At 35.8% G+C, this 18,279-nt stretch overlaps 2 protein-coding genes across 3 annotated transcripts in view; both read right to left on the bottom strand.

The window, feature by feature from the left end:
• The window catches only part of arrb1 (arrestin, beta 1), a 44,180-nt gene extending 36,456 nt beyond the window's left edge, over positions 1-7,724 (bottom strand). The window contains exons 1-2 of one of the 2 annotated variants that reach the window (XM_079388338.1): positions 7,377-7,724; positions 7,224-7,276 (exon numbers count right to left, since the gene is read on the bottom strand). In XM_079388338.1, coding sequence (XP_079244464.1) covers positions 7,224-7,243 — 20 coding nt within the window. In that variant the 5' untranslated portion in view covers positions 7,244-7,276; positions 7,377-7,724. Of the gene's footprint in view, positions 1-7,223 lie in introns of both variants that reach the window. The other variant, XM_079388337.1, reaches the window with a different exon arrangement.
• Positions 7,725-11,167: 3,443 nt separating this feature from the next.
• LOC306851696 (protein Atg16l2-like) overlaps positions 11,168-18,279 on the bottom strand; it is a 31,162-nt gene continuing 24,050 nt past the window's right edge. The window contains exons 17-18 of the mRNA XM_079388130.1: positions 14,052-14,153; positions 11,168-12,757 (exon numbers count right to left, since the gene is read on the bottom strand). Of these exons, the coding sequence (XP_079244256.1) occupies positions 12,664-12,757; positions 14,052-14,153 (196 nt within the window). The 3' untranslated portion in view covers positions 11,168-12,663. The remainder of the gene's footprint in view (positions 12,758-14,051; positions 14,154-18,279) is intronic.

Raw genomic sequence — 18,279 nt, 5'->3', positions numbered from 1 at the left:
ACAATGAAAATTCCCTTGTCATTTATGATTCCAAACCTGAATGAGTTTCTTTCTCCTGAACACCAAAGATATTTTACAGAATGTGGGTAACCAGAGGTGGAAAGTCCAGGGGCCAAAGAGTTAAAGTCCTGCCATATTTTAGTTCCACCCATGAACTCAGCAGCTGATTTCACCAGAGGAGGAACCAAGACATTCCTTTCAAGTCACAAACAAGTCTCAAGACAAATCCCAAGTCCTCAAAGAGTTAAAGATAACGAGATAATTAAGAGACTAATTAAATGATGATTTGAGCATTAGTGATGAACACCTGATGTTAACAATCAACATCACTGAAGAAAAGAGAAACACAAGAGCTACAACTGACTTCAGCCACAGCCTTGGATGAAATGAACTGGAAGAAGAAGAAAAAAACACATTGCCACCATAATTGTGGTCAGTGTTTTCTTGAGCCTTTTAGTAATTCAAAGAAAGTTGCTTCTAAACATTTGCAATATTATTTCACAGCAAATATTTATGCAATGCTGAATCAAATCTTGAAGTAGCAGATTAGCTTATGCTTTTGATGAATGAAAATACTTGGTTTAAATCTCTCTGGTTTTAGTATTTCTCCCTTTGGTTTGTTAACTACATTTGACTTTTAAAAAACTCCTATTAAGCAAATGCACCATAATACTTCAATATTGAGATAAATAAATCCTGTTTAGGATTAGACTTTTAGACATGGACATTTATCATATGATCCTCAACAGTGGTGACAATAATTATTCATACTACATTGCATGATGGGAGTTTTTCATGCATTGCAGCATGAAGCATTTTGTTGATTGTCACCATTGTTGAGATTCATATGCTGGTTCTTGATGTCTGTGTGTGTCTAAAAAGCACTGGAGTTCAAATTTATATATGCGTTACATAGTAATAGCGAACTAATTTTAAACCTATATAACCTATTAAAGAAACACTTTGCTTGTATGCTGTAGCGTCACAGGGTTAATTACACAAAGCATAAATGAAACAAGGAAACAAAAGTTATTTTGGTTGTAATCAAACAAGCGCATAGTGACTATCTTCTCACTGTACAGCACTGACTTATCTGCTTTACAACACCACATGCATTGCTACAGAGAGAGATCTAACATAGGAAGTGGGTCAAGAGCCCAACTAAAGCAAACACTGATCTCCATGATGGTGACTTCATTTTAACCAATAAAACATCAACATCTGATCCTCTGTAATTCTCAATAACAGCAGGTGTTCATCACTAATGCACAATCATCATTTAATTAGTCTCTTAATTATCTCATTATCTTTAACTGTGAGGACTTGGGATTTGTCTTGAGACTTGTTTGTGACTTGAAAGGAATATCTTGGTTCCTCCTCTGGTGAAATCAGCTGCTGAGTTCATGGGTGGAACAAAAATATGGCAGGACTTTTATTCTTTGGCCCCTGGACTTTCCACCTCTGATTGATTGTGTACACAAATTTATTACTGACTGAACTGAGTGATTGCTATTTTAGCAATAAAAGGGTTTTTCTTTGTAAGCTTTGTTAGGGGTGGCTGAAATGCAGCTTTATGCACAAATGACACAATAGAGCAGTTTAGGTGTTATTCACTACGAAGAAGAGCGACATACAAAAATTTACCTATAAACAAAAAGATTATAGGTTTAAAGACATGCCGTCTATTATTGGATTCCATATCAGTTTAATTTGCTTACATCTGCCTCTTAACAAATCACGCGCAACTCGCTCTAGACAATGAAACTGTGATTCAAATGGTCATATGCATCAAGGGGGATTCAGATTGGCAGAAGAATTCAAAAGGTACTGAGGAGCTTTGTAATAATCACACAAAGACGCTAAATGCACAAGCATAAAAATCATTCAAAATGAACAATGGATCAATACTTAATACATAATAAGTGTGGGCAGCACACATAGGATACCCATCCTGAAATCACTGTAGGCTTCTGAACTAAAAAGCAGTTTATGTAACAATAAACCATTAAAGGCTATATAGATTTCAACTTGCTTACTGCACCGGAAACTCAGAAATCAACTCTGAATCTTAAAAAGCGCATCAGTGCTGATAGCCTGATACTATCGTAAATTAGATCAAGTGGGGAAAAATGAATTTTCATCTGGCAAAAAACACTTAAGAATGAGTTGGGGATACTGCAAAACTTTATCACACCAAAACTTCAACTGCCGGTCAGGCCTGAGGCCTAGTTACTAGAGGCCTGGGCCCGTATTCCTAAAGATTCTAAAAATCCTTTTAGAGAGCTCCTAATTTAGCTTAAAAGTGATTCAGGACCAATCTGAGAGCAACTCTGAGTGAGGAAAAGACAAAAACTTTTTTCTTAGTGAGGAGGCGGGGCTGACCCCTATGACACAGTCTTTTGAAGACTATGATTGGTTTGTTGTCCAAGAAGGAAATAAAGAGCGCTTTTAAGAGTAGGGTTTATTATAAGCCTTCACTTGTCATTTTTCCTGTTTTACCGCTCTTTCCCTCTCTCTCTCACACACACACACACACACACACACACATTATATACTGTGGGTACAGAAAGGGTCTGAATACTTAGGACCATGTGATATTTCAGTTTTTCTTTTTTAATAAATCTTCAAAAATGTCAACAATTCTGTGTTTTTCTATCAATATGGGGTGCTGTGTGTACATTAATGAGGAAAAAAAATGAACTTAAATGATTTTAGCAAATGGCTGCAATATAACAAAGAGTGAAAAATTTAAGGGGGTCTGAATACTTTCTGTACCCACTGTATGTATATATATTCTTTATTTTTTTATTTACCATGCTGTCATACTTAACATATTTTATAGGAAATGAACCGGGACACAATAAGGTTCTGAAAGTGCTGTCAGGTACAGACCCAAATCATTGCTGCTGCATAGTTGCATTTTTCCAGTTGCCAGATATGTTAATGTAGTTAATGTAGTGATTTCTGGCGCTATGGCATTTCTGCGCAGTGTTATGTTAGCATCTAATGTGTAGCGTCTTATTAACTCACTGTCATGCATTGTGTGCAACACATTTCTTCTCCCTCTTCATGTTTCATCCATTTTCTCCGCTGCTATAGAAACTCTTAAGCCTCTTAAAAGTCCTTGTCCGTACTCCTAACAATTTTGGACCTTAAGACCTCTTTTAAGGGTTTCTGAATTACTTTTTTCTTTACTAGGATCTTTTCTTTAATTTTAAGAAGAAACACCCACATTTATAAGAATTTTCTTAGAATTTTGTTACTAGGAGCAACTCTTAGCACTAACATTCTTCATGAATACAGGCCCTGGTTTAACAGGGTGTCGGTTCAACAGTAAAAGAAGGCTGAGCAGACGTAGATCTGAGCAGAAGTAGAATTGATTCTTTCATGACATGATTTGTTTGCAGTGTCTGGCTCTAACGGTCAAAGAAGTGACATACAGGGACAATGGAGACTCCACATGGGTGCATGAATCTTCCATTTGTATATTTTATGTGATTAACTCTTATTTTCTTTCTTTCTTTTTCTTTCTTTCTCAGTTTTAATGTAAGGACTGTAAATAAGCTATCCTGGTCACTCAAACATTGGCCACTAGCCAGTAACACATCATTAGGATCTTAACATAAGATTAGCATAACAAGGTTAACTTAAAAAAAAAAGTGAGTATTATATGAATGAATATGGGGAAAATAACAAGCATCATTCCAGACCATGGAATTCACAATGATTCATATAGGGCATGTTAGCTTTATTATATATTAACAAATTTATTACTGATTGATACAACTTTAAATTTTAAAAATGCATTAGTATTTTTCAGTAGTATACTCAAAAAAAATGGAACCCCTGTGTCATTCATTTAAAATGCATTATACAAATAATAAACATAATAATTTAGTAAGTAACCCAATAATTTATAATGATTTTTTAAATAAAATGTTTTACCTTGTATAATTGTTTTGGGGAAATGAAATATAAATCAAAATGTAAGGTTTGAACCAATAAAATAAAATAAAATAAAATAAAATAAAATAAAATAAAATAAAATAAAATAAAATAAAATAAAATAAAATAAAATAAAATAAAATAAAATAAAATAAAATAAAATAAAATAAAATAAAATAAAATAAAATAAAATAAAATAAAATAAAATAAAATAAAATAAAATAAAATAAAATAAAATATGGCTGTAACAAATTTGAGTATTTTTAAATTACTATTTATTTTTATATTTATTTATTATTTTTTCATTATATGCAGAAAATAATCTAGACTGATACGTAACACAGTACCTAATGTTTACTAATTGAACTTTACTGGAAAGTATTACCAGAATGTCTTGCTAGTAATGTTGTCTTAGTTAAATCTTATAAAGAAGGGGTATAAACAGAAATAATAACAGAGAAAAGTCATTTTTGATGAAAATATGCACTTCTTGCAAATATAGTAAGTTTGTCATGAGCAGATTCAGATGGCTTATCCGCAGATCTTTCACTGATTATCTAAAGCATAGTGCACACAAAACTGACTGTGCTTTCTCAAAATGCCAAGCACCAGTCTGTTGGGGTTTACAGTTTACAGGTATTTAATGTCATAACTATGAATTCCTAATCTGTTACAATAAGCACTTGCAAGAAAGGACTAATCACTGTAATTTCCAACTGTTGCGAGATTCATGCCATTACATCTTTGTTAGATGTTTAAGAATTGTTAGCAAGTAAAAAAGACATTACTATGCACAGCTATTCCACTGTCCTCTGAGATTTACATTTTTATGTGTATCATATTACTGCACCTATCTGATACTCTATCATATCAGTCGGATACGGACCTTTTATCGGATCGAGTATCAGTCTGATGGGACCGATCCAATATGATTCTGTGCATTATGGTTGTTACTGTTCAAAAAAGGACAAAAAAGGGAAAACTGTGAATTTATACAAAGTGAACTGTACAATAATTGTACAAAAAAAAACTAAGCATAAAGGTTCACCTCTAACCCCACCCTAAACATCACTGGGGCGTAAGCAGATAATAAGAAAACAGAAAACAAACAAGATCATATGAAATCAGACAAATTAGCCACCAAATCACCAATTACGAATTGCCATGAGATTGTGTTAGTCACGTTGTTCTTCATTCAGCACTCAAACACCATGTTGAGATCGGTTACGACAGTCTCTCCGAGATGCTCCAAAAGTTCCCATTCTCTTGCATAAGCTGATCATATAGACCTGGGCTTTTGTTTAAACAGACTGTATTTTGCTGGAGTTTATTGGTGATTCTGAATGGTGAAGTACTCACAATCAGATGTCTGTTACATGAGAGAACTGGAGTAGCGAACTGAATGAAATTTTCATCATGGAACCAGGTTCTATGTGACTGAGTGATTCTGTTTTAAATTGTGAATCATCATGTGCCCAGAATATGCTTAAGCACTTTTGTGACACTCTGCATTGGAGAATTTCCTATTGTTGCAATCGAAGATAATTCATCTTTGGCCTATTTGTTATATCATTTGTCTTTTTTTTTTTTTTTAAATCTACACAATACATTCTATAGAAGCGCTTATATGTAGGAATAACTATCAAAAATGCAATGTTGTGCTATAAAGTCATGAAACAAAATGTGTAAATAATGTCAGAATTTTCATTTAAGTAGGTGATTACTGACCAGAATAATCAGTAATGTATACCACACTTTATGATGACAGTCAATAGTCTTTCGCCGACTTGGAAGTTGGAGGTTTGAGGGGCTCAAAAGTATTTCCTACCTTAATAAGGATCACTGCCCAAGAGTTTGGACATACAGTAACTAGCTCAATGGTTAAATACGGAGTAACAAAGTGGCTCTTTAAGAAAGGGTGACCCATTGGGGACCCAAGGGAATATACACTCTTTATAATTCCAAAAAATGTAAAATTTTTGCAGCAATAATATACACTGCCCTCCAAAAGTTTGGAAACACCCCAACCTTCCTAAATCTTCCAACAAGACAATGACCCCAAGCACACTTCCAAGCTGTGCAAATCCTATTTGGAGAGGAAACAGTCAGCTGGCATCATGCCTGTCATGGAATGGCCTCCCCAATCACCCGACCTCAACCCAATTGAGCTACTATGGGAGGAACTGGACCGTGATGTCCATTAGAAGTGTCCAACCAGTGCGAATCATCTTTGGGCAATCCTTCAGGAGGCTTGGAGTAATATACAGTATCAAGTCAATGTTTGAATAAACTGACAGCTCGGATGCCCAGATTATGCACAGCTGTAATAGCTGCTAATGGTGGATATTTTGATCAATCAAAAATTTAAGTTTTTTCTATGTATAAACCGTTTATGTAATAAAATATGTTTTCGTAGTTTGTGTTGTCCCTTATCAGTGCAAAATTATCACAAATTAAAAAGGATTCATGCCAATATTGTCCAAAACCCCACTTTTCTAGGGCGTTTCCAAACTTTTTGGAGGGCAGTGTATATTAGAATCCCCGAACAAAGTAAACTTAAAAGAATAATTTTTCTCAGTGTAAAGAACATTTGAAATTTGATCAACTTTTTTTTCCACCATGAAGATTTTTTTGTGTGATTGAAAAGTTTCCACGGATGTTAAAGGTTCTTCAAGATCCCAATAATTAAAATCTTTATTTTCAAGGGTGTAAATGATTTTGAAGAGTGAATTGGTTCACAACCCTGCTGAGAGTTTTGAACGTCCTGGTCAAATGTGCTCTTGTGTGAAATGTCAAATATCAATGCCGCTATGCCAAAACAGTGTGATACCTCCACCGCCCTCAAAAGCCTTCCTAGAGAGAACTGAAGCAAATAAATAACAGATGAGATACATTTATGCAGGTCTCCGTGTTCCTGATTGGGTCACGGAGAGGAAGGGATAAAAAAATGCAACTATCCTGTCCATTTAGCATAGCAAATAGGCTTATTTGTAGTGCTCATGAGGGCAGGGTCAAATCCCAATGCACTTTCCTAACCTGTGTTTTCAATTGAACACCATTTAATACAATTTAAAAGGTTACCTAATCATAACTGGTGTTGAAGAGCTCAGACATCTCATCCTAAACTTACTCTTGAGAATGGTGTGCACTGCGATGCAATACTGACTGCGTTGAGCCACTGTTATGTTAAATGACCAATTACATGTAGAACAAGCTACAGAATAAAAGAAAAACATGTCCTCCCGTACCAGCTAATCCATCTGAAACACACGGCTTACCTTGTGCCTTTATCACCCATCGCGAGGATCTGCGTGCGACAGAAACTCTTCTGCTGTGGGAAGAAGATGAGAGGGGTTGCCGAGCAAATAGAGGAAGATGGAGCTGAGGGGAAAAAGAAAGACGAAGAGACGGGCTGAAAGAAGAGAATTTACTCTGCTGCGTTAGAGAGCCGCTGTCTCTTAAGCAGCTCTCCTTGCGGTTTGAGCGCTTTCCAGATGAATCCAATTACAGGAGCATCTCCACGGCCGCTTGCCAACAGACAAACCCCGCGTTTCCGACATAAAACAAGCAGAAGTCGGCGATTCCTCTGTGCTTTCCTGAGCTGCTCTGCTTTAGGAGTCCTTCATGTGGGAATGTATGAACAATAGACGCTGTTTGGAAAATCCTAACGCTTAAGAAGCTTCCGTTAGATATCTACACTATCGAGCAGAGCTCTTCCGCTGTGTTTTCCTCTCCTCTGTCTCACATAAACTCGCTATCTCCCTCCTCTCTGGATGTGTGAGGGTATGTGCGCGAGGGTGATGATATTCTCTCAGCTCGAGACGGATGAGGCGTTATTTACATCTTGACACTGACATCGTTTAAAGTGGTGTCACATTACAGTTCTAAACTCCCAAAGCAATAAATCAATACCGGCCAGGATAAAGCATATCAATCAGCCATCATGAGGGTTTAAGATGGTTTTATTAAATGAAAAAGCATTCCTGATATTTTAGTGTTTATTTTTATCATGTATCAGATAAATAAATCAATCTCACAAATAAGATTCTATAATATAAACATGATTATTAATGATGCTGAAATTAAAAACCCACACAAAATATGACATGACAGCAATGCATCATTACTTCAGACTGTAATGACAAAAGTGTAGCACTCTAAAATACACGAATTGGCACTTTCCACAAATAGGATACACTTTGGTGTCCCATGACAAATTCCAAGTTTTTAACCTAACAATTAACCCATAATGAAACTAAAAATATCTCAAACATGTATTGAAGTTACTGTAGGAAACAAATAATAATAATAAAATAAATACAAATGATCACAACTACAACCAAACATTTTGGTCTCAAATAACCCGCTATACAGAGTGACCCAATTCCAAACCCATTATTGACATTTTGAAATCATTATATTATTTTCTAAAATGTTTGATTTCATTTTTATGATTATTTAATGTAGAAAATAACAAAATCACTTAAATTGGGGTTTAAAACCATATCACGACACAAGTTCTGGTGTTTCAGGACATGGAGTATTTTGTACCCCATTCATGGAAAGGGCCTGTTAGAATATAGATAAGCATGGACTTATTCCTATTTGCTCTTTGTCTTTCGTTTTGCATGTAAACAACAGACTTATAATCAAACTCACTTTTGGTCCTTACATTTTTACAAAAAACGAGTGCAGTTAACAAATATACCGCTGTTCCCTTGATAACTGTGCTACTTTGAGAACAATCCACATTTGGAAAGGCAGAGTTCTTTTAAGTTTTACTCAGTATCAATATAATTAAAAAAGAAAACACTTTCTTTTAAAAATACAACAGCACTTTTAAGGGCAAACAAATATAATCTTTATAAATTAACTACAAATCTGTAGTGCCACCAGTAAACACCCGTTTTTGTTGGGGGGGCGGGGGGGTTGTAAGAAATTTGCTGTTAAAATTAATTGAATTGTACATCAGTTATTCTAAGTCAACCAAAATATCAGATGTTTTCTTGTAAATAATGTAAAAAAAAAAACTGTATTTCAAGCAGATCATGAAATACATGTCAAAGTCATGTTTAACAATCTTTACATTCAATCTGAACATTATTTTCATGACAACTGCACAACTTATGCAACCCAAATTCTCATTATTCCATTTTGAAAAATATCGCTCCTATCACCATAACACTTTTTACATAATGTTTTTTTAACATGTAAAGTTTTGATAATTATACAATTTTTGGTAACACTTTATTTTAAGGTGTCATAATACAGAGTAATTACCTAATTAAGTGCTTACCATTGTACTTGCATGAAATAAAATGTACTTACCATGTAACTAAGTTATGGAACAGCCTGTAATTATAATTATATAGATGTAATAGCCAGCTACTGTTACACATATGTAACAGGCCGAGTCTGTTATCAGCTATTGTACACTTAAGTACAATCTTGATACACTTTATTTTAAGTAGCTTATGCCTGTGTAATATTATGTAATTGTAATGTAATTAGAAATGTATTACGTGTATTTAAGCTGTGTACTGGTGGGTTAAATCAAACTAAGGTGCAGCTGGACAAGGTGTACACTGTAAAAAATGATCGTGATTTTAACGGTAAAAAACTGTGAAAATGCTACGGTAAAAACCTGTTACATGGTTAACGGAAAGTTCCTGTAAAATTTACAGGGAAAAACCGTAAACTGACGTTCCCAGAATTCCCTGCGTTCCATTTCAAATTCTGTTTGAATTTGACGTTTTTTCTTTGAAATAACTATGTTTCTTCTTAGTTTTTTCTTATCAGTTATGTTTATTAGGGTTGTATGTTACATCTAATGTTGTTAAATTAATGTTTATAGCATATTTCAGTTTAATGAGTCTCACCATGATGGTGTTTAGTGCTTGTGTGAATGACACTGTGCACCTTCTGTATATGCTATTGTTTAAAAGTTGCTTGTGATGTGCTTTGGCTCATCATGTGACTTTTTCATCATCACCTGCATTTGGTGGATAGCAGTGTATTTCAAAGGAACAAAACAGATTTCAGTACTTTAATAGGTTGGTATATTAAGATTATATTAGTTAAAGAAATTACGGTATTTAACTGTAAATTTAAGTTAAAACCGTAAAACCTAAAACGTTGCTACCATATTTTTACGGTAGAATTCTGGCAACCACAGCTGCCAGTTTTTTACCGTAAATTTTACGAATTTTTTTTTTACAGTGTACAGTATAGATACACATGAAGTACACTTAAGTACAATCTTGATACACTTTATTTTAAGTAGCTTATGTCTGTGTACTTACATTTATAATGACGTATAATGTCTGCAACACATGTAACAATCTTTTGGATACATAAGTAGCTGTGTAACAGTAGCTGCCTATTACATCTACATAATTACAAACTATAATTACAGGCTGTTCCATAACTTAGTTACATGGTAAGTACATTTTGTTTCATGTAAGTTCAACGGCTACTACTAAGTACTTAACTAGGTAATTACTCTGTATTATAGACACCTTAAGTGTTACACCGATTTTTTTTTGCATATATATATATATATATATATATATATATATATATATATATATATATATATATATATATATATATATATATATATATATATTTCATTAACATACAATACAGTGATCTACAGTAAGATCAGAGATTTCTGAGACACGTAGTACTTCATCATAGCAACTAGCACATAGGGTTTTAGGTTAATAAATATTCTAGTCTCTACATTAAAACTCCTCTGTCCAACAGCTGACAAGTGTAAGATGGGCATTAGACTTCCCTCATCTATCCTTTAATTAATATGCAAATGAACACAGCAGATGGAATCACATGGCGGTCTGTGCGTTACGCTGGACTCGTGTGATCTCTGATGGCAGTAATTTGGGTCTTCAAAGTCAGTCAGAGCGGTGCGGTGTGATTCTCATCAGACACAGGGCTCTTTTAATTGCTAATCTGAGCGCAGTTTAGCAGTGAGCATACTGGGTCTCTATGGCAGCACTAAAGAGTGTGGCGGAGGCCAAGGCTTCCTCTCATTCATTTTTAAAACACGAGTCCCTTTTTATAATAAATTACTGGAGTCAGTCCAGTAGAACTGAGCACTTCCCTGAGGCAGTGATTAACAACATACAGCGGGGTCTAAAAGTCTCAGACTGCTAGTGAAAATGCGTCTATTTTGCGGTTTTTCTCATTTAATATATATTTTGTATTATTACAAATAACTTGCATGACAATTAGAGTGAATTTAAAAATCAACAAACAAAATAACTGGTGCGTTTGCTTTAATGACAGCAGCACTCAAGCTATATGAAATCATCCTGTTTGTGCAAAACCTAACGTTGATGTTTTTCAGAACAGGATATAATCATTATCATAATGATGATTTCAGTATATTTCATTAGTGATCTAGAAATAGATCGATATGATGTTAAAATACATCATAATGGTCCCAAGATTTTCACTGTGGTCTAAGAAAGCTGAAATATGTACACTATAGCATTCAAAAGTTTGGGGTCAGTCTTTTCTGCTCACCAAGCCTGCATTTATTTGATAAAAATACAGCAAAGAAAAGCAATAGTGTAAAATACACTATACTTTAACATCAGAATGACCTCAAAGTAAGTCTGATTTTGTGGTGGCTGTGCTCAAAGGGGACACTGATCTTCCACAAGTTGGTATGATTCTTTAGGGTCTTCATGCACGGTCTGCAACATACTTCGGTTAAAATTCCTCAGTGGGGAATTTTAAGTAGGGTAACTTGTAATCTGTAACCTCTTACATTTCCAAAGTAACCTTCCCAACACTGCAATTACTCCAGTCTTCAGCGTCACATGATCCTTGAGAATTCATGCTAAGAAATATTTCTTATTAACTTGAACAGTTTCAAGCTAATATTTTGGTGGAAATCTTTTTTTTCAGGATACTTTGATGAATATAAAGTTCAAAAGAACAGCATTTACTTCAAATAGAAATCTTTTTACATTGTAAATGTATTTACTGTCACTATACTGATCAAATTAATATCAGTATTGATTTCATATAAAAATACTGACCCCACAGTTTTGAACAATAGTGCTTTTTTCCAATTTATAATATCTTATTTTATATTGCATTCAAGAATCCGTGTCACTGTGCGACAATATACAATGGCCTTTTACCAGCCATTCAATTTTGTGTCTGTTCTGTGTTTTGGTCTCTAAAAATAGGACTGACATGCGAATACATTGGGGCCGAGTTTCCACGTATTCAGAAATGTGTTTTCGTGTTCTTAAAACAGGCTGAATCCATTTTGTTCATGCTTCCCTTTGATATCAAATCCCAGAGGCAGCGATATCTGCATGGTGTACGTCAAGAGATTTTAAAGTTGCTGACAATTATAGTACGAAGTCTAGCAACAGGAAGGCCTACAATCACTTTGGCACATTCTGCATCGGTAATTCATCTGTAACAAGGTTTCAAAATAAAACCCAGACAGCTCTGCTCAACAGTCGCCAGGCCCCTGTAACATTAGCACATCTGTCTGCGTTTTAGATGACACAGCCTCTTAGCAACAAAGACTGTCACAACACTAGGGGTCCTGCTATTGACGGAGTGCAGAGTGTGAGCTTTTCCCAACACGGTTGTGTTTTGATGACATCCCTGAGTGCATTTCCAGGAGTGACTTCAGTTGATAAGATGGAAAAAGGCAGCTTGTGTCTGGTCTCAGATATCACTCCAGAGCACAGCTCGACGGCTCTTGTCCACGCTTACCACATATTCACCCGACAACGACCAGGCCACAGCGCTTATTGAAGCTCTGAAAAAAAAATTAATCTTAGAATTCAATTTGAGATAATTCACAGCATCCCACCCAAAAAAAGCAATCAGCAAAAGTGGAATTATTGACAAAAACCTCCATAACCATAGTCCATGCAACTAATATGCTGTATTCCAATTATCCTGAAGCCATATTAAAAACTAAAATATAGCTTTGTGCTAAGAACAGACTGAAATTGAAGTCAATATTTGCTGAAAATCTTTGCCGCACTTTAAAACCTGTGACGAATTTTGACATAATACTGGCTGGTTGTATATTAGCCCTTATTTGTGAGTGACTTGCGCTAAATAAAGCAGGACAAGAAAGTAAACTAATCAACTCGGAGTGCATTTCCTGTACAACAATGTAACTTGCTGCTTAACTCTTCCTTTGCCCCAACGCTTCCACGCAATTGACGGAATTTTCACTGTTATATGGTAGGGGGCGCTAATACACATCTTCTGAAAAAGTACTGAATGTCTAGACAAAACACAAGTGAAGAAGAAGAAGAAGCAGAAACAAGCGATCGCGTATGGAAGCAGAGGCGTATACAAAATAAAGCGATGATCGAGCATTAAACAGCATTTAAATCAAAACTGCCTAATGTTACCAATGTGAATGAAATGTTGACCCATGAAGTGGTTTAGGACTGTGCAAGCTTTGGGGGTGATGATGGAAGCAATGGACTCCATCAATGTTTTGAATCATCGTTCTGAATCCAATACTGCAAAAACACGATTTGCTAGTCACGACTATTTCCTGAAATTGTAATAACTTTGGTGAACAATTGTCATTCAAACCACACTGGTTCAGTAATTTAGAACTGTAGTAATATTAATAATATTAAAACCATGTTAACCATGGTTTTTAACCAAAATATTAACCATGGCATCTGGACTACTTCGCTATTTTGTTCTCCATTGTTTCACATTATTTTCAGATATTTGATTCAATTGCCAGTTTCGTATTATGTTCCGCTAGGGTTCTAGAGTAAAGTCACACACGTGCACTCTTTAGAGATGGTGCTTTCATTGTCTTTGCACACTAAAAGATGTAGAATGAAAATCTGGAATGACATACTGTATATGGGTTGTACTGCATATTAGCCAGTCCACACGTCATACTAACAAGAAACTATGCTGTAGTTCTGACCACACAATTCTGGCATGCTGTTGCAAATGTGTGCTGGAACTATGGTTTTGGAAAACACACAAATTTTTTTTAGAATTTGCTAACGATACTTGTAGAAAATGCACCCCTGGTTGGTTGTCCGTGGTGGCCATCTCCGAGTTACCTGTGCATGTCAGGAAGCCGTTTTTCTAGGTTTCCTGTGTTCACATTCCATATGTAGACGGCACCGTCTGCAGAGCCAGCTGCCAGGAAACTGCCATCCGGACTGAAAAAGAGACAAAACCGTTCAATTTGTGACTGATGACTACAGACTGAAACACATTACTCTGTGGAACTGATTCTCTCTTGCCGTATAGATCCCTCGGGCCAGTGATCTGATAAAAAATTCACTGAAATGTCAGGAAACTATACAAGACATATCTGTTTAGTCTGTTCCTAAACCAAGTCAATGAGACTGCAAGACTGCATTTTAAAGAAGAGTATCTTTTTTTTTATTTATGCTGAAATTATGCTGCCTTCAAAGACCTTATTAGACATGGCTTTAAATGTATACCTCAAAGAGTTTGTGATCGCAATGCCACAAGTGCAATGACAAAAGACAATAAGATAGTGGACGGCGTCTAAGAGCATTAGCTGAAACCAATGTAGAGTGTTTCAAATCCGTTGAGGCTCCATTTGAGACAGCTTGCCGTTTTAGAAGATAGCTGTCCACTGTTTCTAGACAGCAAGAGCCATAAACTATAGTCAATAACCATCTGGACGCAATTTTCGATGCTTTTGCTCTTTTCCATGATACTGCATCTGATATGAATCAATGGACTTCAAAAGATACTATAAGCGATTTCAGCCTTGCTAACTTTTGCTAGACTACATTAGATCACACTATCCCTTCAACCACAGCGTCTCTACAAAACCCTGTGCTCCAAATGACATGTCAGACAATCCAGTGTCAGCAATCCCAAATGCACTAAAATATTAAAGGGCATAGAGTATTGCCGATTGGCTAAAAACCTTTTAGTTACAGAGTCTAGGGACAGGTTTGATTTCCTTGGACACCTATTTCTGTGATATTCACCTGGTTGTAGGGTCATTTTATACATAGTATTTCAAAAATATCATTTAGAACATCTTTTATTTTATCCATGACTGGTGAGAACTGGTTTTATTCTAAATATTATGTATAAAACAGTTATAATTCCCATTTGGTCCTACACTACCCTTCAAGTTGTTTTTTATACAACAGATAACAAAATGAAATGAATTTTAAGCGAATTTGCTTTAATACCAACTCAGATCGTGTAGAAATAGCATTTGTTCGACTATTAGTTTGGCATACACCGTTTCCTATCGGCAGTGGGCTGTTTCTACCCCCGCAGTTTTAAAAGAAAAGTGCTAGCCAACGAGGGAAGATGTTGAGTTATATGCCTGGCACAAGCGGAGAATGTTGCAGAGTGAAGGTGTTGATGAATGATGAAGCGACCATTAGGTGCCTGCTAGTGACTCTCTCTCTTCTTTCAAGTGCTCGTGCCAGATCCATTTGTGAAAAAAGCCATAGCGCGTTCTGGCCTAGCTGTCTCCATGGAAACTGTATATGCCTATGCAGGGAAGTGCTGAAATGACTCATATGTAAGACTGGTTTCTCATCTCACATCATATGGAATGTGTTGCATTTACTTTCTAACAATGCTCAGAAAAATTGCAGGGGCAGAATAAGCATGAGGATATAAAGGCTGCAACGGCTCTAGGATTATTGAAAATACATCTGTAGTAGAGGTACAGCACACCATTTTTAGGCTAGAAATTGAAAGCATCTGTCTGATTCTTTAATATGGCATCTTACGCTGTTATATAAGCCTCTTCTGTAAATTCATACACAACAAACTAATTTGGCAATGAAATTAAGTCTAAAGCACAAAATAAGATATATTTTGCATAAATATAAACAGCCGGGTTCCAGTTGTAAAATTATCCAGTTGGATTATTTTTTATTTTAAAACTGATTTGTGGTTTCTAGAGGAGCCAAAAGCCAGTGTGATTTCATGGTTGCATATTTGAAGAACTACAAATTATAATCTATATTCTATATTTTTCAATAAACTTCCAATATATTTTCTTTTATGTAAGTAAAGAATTTTATTCATTCCTGTTTTATTTATTTATTTCTATATTTTTAAATCCCTATAGAAAAAAATAAAGACAAAAGTACTTCCAGGAAAAGTCACTGCTGCACTATATTACTTTGTCCAAACAATTCTCAGAATTAAAGAGGATAAATGAAAGCCTCCAACAAATACTACAGTGTATATATTGTGACAAACGTCCCGAGCGCCTATCAGCGTCGCCCTGGCAACAGAGCAGGAGCACCTGCACACAATCACCGCGGGCTGGTCGGCTACACCTGAAGCTCGTCACGGGAGAGCTTTATAAGCAGACCAGGCAACCACGACGGTGAGCAACGACTCCAATGGTGGAAACTCTAACCGTGTGTCTCTCTTGCTCTCTTAGACAGCAGTGGCTAACCGACCAGCCCGACACCTCACTCACCGAAGCGGCACGGATCACGGAGGAACGGGGCACAGGACGGACCACTCATCACGGGGCACAGGACGGATCACTCATCACGGGACAAGGACACGGACCTCATCGGCCCTTCCACCCCTTCTTTGGCACCAACCCTTCAATAAAAACACCCTCCGGGGATTTTTCTTCAGCCCCCCTTTGTCGTGTGATTCTTCAGCCCGCCACAATATATATATATATATATATATATATATATATATATATATAGTACCATTCGAATGTTTGGGGATTTTTTTTTGTTTTTAAATAAATTGATACTTTTATTCAGAAATAAAATATATTTTAAATAAAAAAAATATATATTAAAAAAAAAAAATGACTGAAGACATTTGTAATCTCTATATATTTAATGAAATGCTATTCTTTTGAGATTTCTATTGATTAAAAAATCCATGGTTTCCACATAAATGTTAAGCAGCTCACTTTTTTTTTTTGGCCATTAAATCAGCATATTAGAATGACTTCTGAAGAATCATGTGACACTGAAGACTGGAGTAATGATGGTGAAAATTCAGGAATAAATTACATTATAAAATATATTCAAATAGAAAACAGTCGTTTTTAAATTCTAATTAAATTTCAGTTATTATAAGATTACTGTTTTTACTGGATTTCAGATCAAATAAATGCAGCCTCTGTGACCATGAGATGTTTTTAAAAAAATAAATAAAAAATACCAACCCCAGACTTTTGAACTGTAGTGTAACTAAACAATACAATAATCAAACCTGCAAACTCACAAGAGGTCTAAAAGGTGACATAGTTCGTAATTTAACCCTTGTAGGGGGGTCTGGGGGCACACACACACACACCACCCCCACCCCCCCTACAAGGCCTGGTGCACTCTGACAACAAAATAAAGGATAAAGACAACATATGCTTCAAGTAAAAAAAGCACATTTATACCACAAACTTTTTGGACAGTGCAACTCTCTTGTCAGCGGTGTTCATACTTCTCTTTGTAATTTATTTTTGCAAATTTTAATGTTCACATTAGAGTGCACATACTATCAAAAAACTCTTCACTGCAGAGGAAACAGAAGCTGCATCTGAAGTGGCATTAGATGTATTTACAGAGACTGTATGATGAAGCTGTGGTGCCATAAATGCATTTACACCACACAATTTCAGATGCATAAATAATTTTAATAAGATTAATGTTTTAAATATTTTTGAACAAAAGTTAAAAATGTTGGGAAAAATGCAATACTTTTAAATATGAAACCAAAGCACCAGTAGACGGCGGTAAATGACAGTTTTAATGAGCGAGTCATTAGTCATTCATTCAAAAACGAGTCAAGTGACTACTGACTTTATGAATGGGTTACTGAATCATTGACTCACTTGATTCGTTCAAAAACGTGGATTCATTCAGTAACAAAACTGCTGTGTTGCTCGGAGACACAAAACAGCTGTGGCTTTGATTGAAACTTCGTCTGTGAACTTGAGCAAAAACAGTAAATATTGTATTACAAATGGCAAACTTTGTGTCTGCCTCACTCACAATGAAGAAGTTCCACACCAATGACATGCTTGCATGCGGATGTGAGCGTAAGTTATTATAAGGTCGTGAGCTGAGGTGTATTGGATTTGAAGCAGCAGCGCGCAGACCGATCGGCGTTTAACATCAAAGCACCGCAACAGCGAATCGAAAGCGTGCGGAGCGTCTGCTCTCTGTAGCTCTCGCGGTGCTTTGATGTCATACAGCGATTGTTCTGCGCGCTGCAGCTTCAAGTCGAACCGAGAAAAGGGACTTTGGTCGAACACACCCCTGTCTACAAGCTTGCAATTTTTCTCTCTCTCTCTCTCTC

Source organism: Barbus barbus, assembly GCF_936440315.1.
Source record: "Barbus barbus genome assembly, chromosome: 31".
Classification (NCBI taxonomy): domain Eukaryota; kingdom Metazoa; phylum Chordata; class Actinopteri; order Cypriniformes; family Cyprinidae; genus Barbus; species Barbus barbus.
The sequence above is the reverse complement of the archived record's forward strand: the minus strand, read 5'-3'. Positions and strand labels throughout refer to the sequence as shown.